This window comes from Gossypium arboreum, chromosome 12 (genome assembly GCF_025698485.1).
Source record: "Gossypium arboreum isolate Shixiya-1 chromosome 12, ASM2569848v2, whole genome shotgun sequence".
In the NCBI taxonomy this organism is placed as follows: Eukaryota; Viridiplantae; Streptophyta; class Magnoliopsida; order Malvales; family Malvaceae; genus Gossypium; species Gossypium arboreum.
The window spans coordinates 111,967,473-111,972,984 of record NC_069081.1 but is presented as its reverse complement, the minus strand read 5'-3'; the positions used below and the strand labels follow the sequence as shown (position 1 = coordinate 111,972,984).

Below are 5,512 nucleotides of genomic sequence, written 5' to 3'. Positions count from 1 at the left end.
TTTATTGTTAAATGATGGTAATTATGAGTTGTTTCAAGGTCCCTTTCATGTTTGATTAATATGGATTTTGATTAGAATGGTTAGATTTTAAGTTATTAGCTTAATGACTAAATTGTGAAGAAGTTAAAATGTTAGGGACAACTTGGTAATTTTGTATAAATAAGAAATGTGGATTAAATTGAATACTAGAAGTATTAAATTGATCGAAATTATCCATTTAGATCAAGATAAACCACATAAGGACCTAGATCGAGGAAAAGCAAAAGCTTCTGATTAGCTCGATTTAACTTCCACGCCCCTAGTCATCGAGGTATGTTTGTATGAACGATTATCGTGTTAATGTTATTTAAATTGAATGTTATTATGCTAATTATAATGTGAATGGGTCGATGTATAAACATATCAATGCTACGATGAATATCGAGTCCCTATAATATACCTCAACATTTATTCCCTATGATTTTTACAATCACAACTTATTTGAACTTGCCCTGTAGAGTTGATATTTTTATTTAGAATCTTAGTACTTAATAATAGATATTTTTTGTTCGGTATTGTGATTCCTAGAGTCTACTAATAAAATTTTGCCACCTTTCATAAATAAAAAAAAAAGGAAACATAAAACTTAATTGGCAAGTTCCATTTATTATTAAACTTTTCTTCATTTATATAAACACAACAAACAATTAATTTCAAAATAACTTTAAAATAAACAAATAAGTATTAATGAGGCAACAAATGAAGGCAGCAATGTAAAATATTTCCATTCCTTATGTTAAATTCACACGGTTCAGGTTTTGCACTTAAGACTGTTATTCAATGATCATGGGTGTCCTAAGTCTGAATGTCGTGTATTTCGCAATAGTTTTATTCAATATATGCTCATTAATGGTGATCAATTGCGAAATGCTAGGTTTGAACTGCAACAAAACTTGCTCCAAGAACTAGGTAAATGAGTGGCAATGCGAGGAATCCTCCAAAGCTCATTTTTCTAGAATTTTTTGTCACCAATTTATCTTATAAATTGGAGTCACTTAGAATGCAAATACAACATCAATATTCAATAAGCGAAGAAATAAACATATTACTCCTTTTTCTTAAAAAAGGAACAAAAAAAAAAAAAGAAGAAAAAATGGCAGGAAAAAGAATCAAGGGCAGTGAAGTTTATGTTGCAGCAATATGTGTAAGTATTCTCCTCTTTGCTCCAATTATTGTGTCACAACCAATTCCGGCGGATAAATCCCAAATAAATGCTTGGTTTAATGGAATTATCAAGTCCGTAAAAGAAAGAGGTAACACCTTAGACCCTGAATTGGTTGAGGCTGAAACGAAACCTAGGATCATAAAGGTGATGCAGGGTGGGGGTGGAGAATTCGATACCATAACCAAAGCCATAGAGAGCGTTCCATCAGGGAACACCAAACGTGTGATTGTATCCATCGGACCTGGATCTTACAAAGAGAAAATCAGAATTGAAAGAAATAAGCCTTTCATTACATTGTTAGGAGATCCCAAAAAAATGCCAAATTTGACATTTGACGGCACTGCCAAGCAGTTTGGAACTGTAGATAGTGCCACTCTTATTACCGAGTGTAGTTACTTTGTGGGTGCTAATCTTAATATATTGGTAAGTTAATGAAGAGTTTAGACATCCATGATCCATCCTTTATTGAATTGATTATAAAAGGGTTTTTGTTTTTATGGTGGCATGTTATACATATAGAACACTGCTCCTAGGCCAGACGGTAAAATGGTAGGAGCACAAGCGGTTGCTTTAAGAGTCTCTGGTGACAGGTCGGCTTTCTATAACTGCAAGATCATTGGCTTCCAGGACACTTTGTGCGATGATAGGGGCAACCATTTCTTTAAGGATTGCCATATTCGTGGCACTGTTGATTTCATTTTCGGAAGTGGGAAATCTCTGTATCTGGTATTAATATTCTAAACACGTGAAATATGATGTATTAGACCTCATATATATATTTGACCAGAAAAGCGGGATGCAGAATACAGAAATATTCGTGGAAGGAGATCCGGGACTTACAGTAATTACAGCACAAGCGAGAGAGAGTTCATCAGAGGATACGGGTTATTCGTTCGTGCATGGTAGCATTTCTGGAACAGCGAAGAACGCATTTTTGGGTAGGGCTTGGAAGAGCAGTCCGAGAGTTGTGTATGCATATACTGAAATGGGAAACGTCATCAATCCTGTTGGATGGTCTCATAATGTCCAACCTGAACGAGCCAAGTAAGATAATACTCAACCTTACAACATTACATGCCTACAAGTAAACTAATCTTTCCCAACTTATTGATAAAGTTATTAAGATATATAAGGTGAGAATGGTCTGACATGCAGAACTGTTTACTATGGAGAATACAAATGCACGGGGCAAGGAGCAAATCCTAAGACACGAGAGCCATTCGTCAAACAACTGCCAGATGCGGAGGCTCAACCATTTCTGGTTCTTGACTATGTTGAAGCTACCAAATGGTTGCTTCCTCCTCCAACCATACCTAATTAATTCATTCACTGGAAACTTAATCATGTAGGCAGCATATCTTCACAGTATTAGTGATTCAAGCAGACCCTCGCCTACCTCTTCGGAGGGTGGAAATAACCAGCCTTTATTTTATTTTATTTTTCTTTCCTATGGCTTGTATTTTTAACAAATAGCCAAATGTCAATAAGAAGAAAATTTTAATATTATTTCTTTTAGTAGTAAGGATGTGGATACTTGTCAATTTTTTTTTAAAAAAATTAACCAATCATATCCAACTTGATTTTACAAACTTTTATATTTTAGCAAATAAGTGGATAATGAGTGTATATTTTAATATTTGATTCTATTATTTATAAAAATAAGATGGAATGGACTATCTAAATTTATTATTTATAAAATTAATTCAAACCCAAATTTCTATTTACTCTAAATACAATACTAACAATAGTCCTGAAACAGTTGAAATGTTAATTGCACGAGTGTGTTACATGTGTAGTATCTCTTATTAAAGAAGAGGAATTCCAGTGGTGGTTGACAATCACTCGACATATGCCAGTGGATTAGATTATTTGGATGCTCTTTCAGTCTGAGTTTCAAAAGAAATATGTCGGTGAATTGTACCAATGATTTGTTGTAATTTAGTGTAGTAGATTAAGCTAGTTTTCGCACTTTAGGAGTTTGAACACAAGCATTTTAGTTAAGTTTTAATTACATTTTCGAAATTTTAGTTAAATTTAATAAAGTGTGTAATTTGAGTCTTTTATTGACCTTATGGGTCGAATGAGGACTAAGGGTGACCTAATATACTTCGTGAATGTGCCAAAGACCATTAGAAGGCATGCTGATTGGCCACCTCCGGACATACTAATGTCTAGAGTGTGAATATTACAGTAAAAGATATATCGATGAGGTGATATCTGCAAGTATACAGGTCCAGTTGTAATATAGTTACAACGGAGTAGGTGAGTACTTCGAGGATCGTACCTAAGGGACCTTAGGGTTTTAGGCTCTTCTTTTCCCAAATAGTTGATCTGTTGTGTAACCCTATAAAGCAATTAATTGATCATACTTCCACTCGCTAATCCTTCATAGAGGGATTAGCTCCTCATGGTTTTCATGAAGAATATAGAATCGAAATAAAGATTACACATGATAAATGAATCGAAGTATAGAGTTTAAGAAAATGCCTGATTTGTATTAAGAATGAAGTGAATCCACAAGTTTGACTATCTCTACAAATAATATCTTCTCGAGATGAACAAAGAGCAATTTGAAAATAAATCTAAAAACGTAAGAAGAAAGGAAAGCTAAACTGAAATTAAAAGCATAATTCTAAACTAAGTAATTGGTGTCTATAACATGTAACAAATGAGCCTGTTTATAGATTTCAGGTGGTCGTCGTCCTTAACCCTAGGTTAGTTAACGTTCCTAACCTTTAAGTTTGATTGTGCGGACTAAAATGCCCCCTGAATCATGTTAATTTTCATCAAGAGTTGATGTCGCGACTTATTAGGAACTGTGTCGCGACATAGGAGTCAGTATACTCTTTTTGGGATATCTTCAGGGGTTTGTTGTGACACCCTTAGGCTGTGTCACAACATTGAATGTAGTCTCATGATTTCTCCATTCTGCTCCCTATGTTGCGACATTGATCATTCTGTGTTGCAACACAGTGACTAGTATCGGTTTAGTACGCCTTCAATGGTCTCCTGCACACTTACAAAGTTCATTACCTCACTTTTAGGCCTCATTCAGGCTTTAAGGTCAATAAAAGGCTTAATTTGCATATTTTATTAACTTTAAGGAAACTTAAGAAAACAAAATTAAAACTTAACAAAAATGCTTGCTTTCAAGCTCTTAAAGTGTGGAATTTAGTTTAATCTACTACATTAAATTATGGCAGATGATGATGGTTGCTATGTTGCAACATAGAGAGTTGGATGTCAAAACATAGGGAACAAAATAGACGGGTTTCAAGACTGCCTTTAGTGTCCTAACATAGCCTGAGGATGTCGCGACACACCCTTGAAGACACACTGAAGATAGAGCATATTGTTCTCGATGTCGGACACAAGACTTGGTGTGTCATGACATCATCTCTGTACGAGAAATAATTACGAGCCAGAGGTGTTTTGGTCCGCACAATCAAACATTAGGCACGAGGACTGTAGCTGACCTAGGGTTAAGGAATATGACCACTTAAAGTCTATAAATAGACTCAATTAACACATGTTATGGACAACTTTCGTATTGTATAATTTTATTCTTAAATTTAGTCTTTAGTTTTTCTCCTTTATTAGGCTTTACGTTTATTTTAGTTCTTGTTATTTGATTTTGTAGGAGAAATCATATATTTGTGATTCTGTGAGGATTCTGCATTCAATTGTAATACAAATCTGGCTTCTTCTAAACTTTATACTCTTGAATTATTATTTATGTCTACTCTTCACATCAAGCTTATATTGTTTATGAGATTCATAAGAAACTAATCCTCTTGTAGGGGATTAACGAGTGGAGGTATGATTAATTAACTATTTTGTAGGGTTCTCTTAGTAGATCAGCTATTCAAAAAAGAAAGACTTCACTGCCCTCGATTCTTTTTCCATCCATTTCCTTTTACTTCTTTTTTCCTTTTAATAAAAAGAGTAATATGTTTATTTTCTTTTTTATTGATTATTGATGTTGTGTTTACATTCTAAGTGACTCCAATCTATAAGATAAATTAGTGACAAAAAAATATAGAAAACTGAGCCTTGGAGGATTTCTCGCATTGCTACTCATTTGCATAATTCTTGGTGCAAGCTTTGCTACAATTCAAGCCGAGCATTTTGCGGTTAATCATCATTAATGAGCATACATTGAATAAAATTGTTACAAAATACATGAAATTCAAACTTGTACACCCATGATCATTGAATAATAATCCTAGGTGCAAAACCTAAACTGATGGTCGTGAAACTAACTAAAAATTTGACTTAAGGCAAGCGCACCTATCGAACAGTAGTATA

The 5,512-nt window shown here is 34.1% G+C and overlaps 2 protein-coding genes across 2 annotated transcripts; both read left to right on the top strand.

The window, feature by feature from the left end:
• Positions 1–1,055: 1,055 nt before the first annotated feature.
• Positions 1,056–1,636, top strand: LOC128285521 (pectinesterase 2-like). The gene has a single exon (XM_053022989.1). It carries the CDS (start codon positions 1,133–1,135, stop codon positions 1,634–1,636), a length of 504 nt encoding a protein of 167 aa, XP_052878949.1. The 5' UTR covers positions 1,056–1,132.
• Positions 1,637–1,729: 93 nt separating this feature from the next.
• Positions 1,730–2,628, top strand: LOC108477506 (pectinesterase PPME1-like). Its single transcript, XM_053023519.1, has 3 exons — positions 1,730–1,930; positions 2,007–2,248; positions 2,360–2,628. The coding sequence occupies exons 1-3, from the start codon at positions 1,751–1,753 to the stop codon at positions 2,523–2,525; spliced, it is 588 nt and encodes a 195-aa protein (XP_052879479.1). The 5' UTR covers positions 1,730–1,750; the 3' UTR covers positions 2,526–2,628.
• Positions 2,629–5,512: the final 2,884 nt, after the last annotated feature.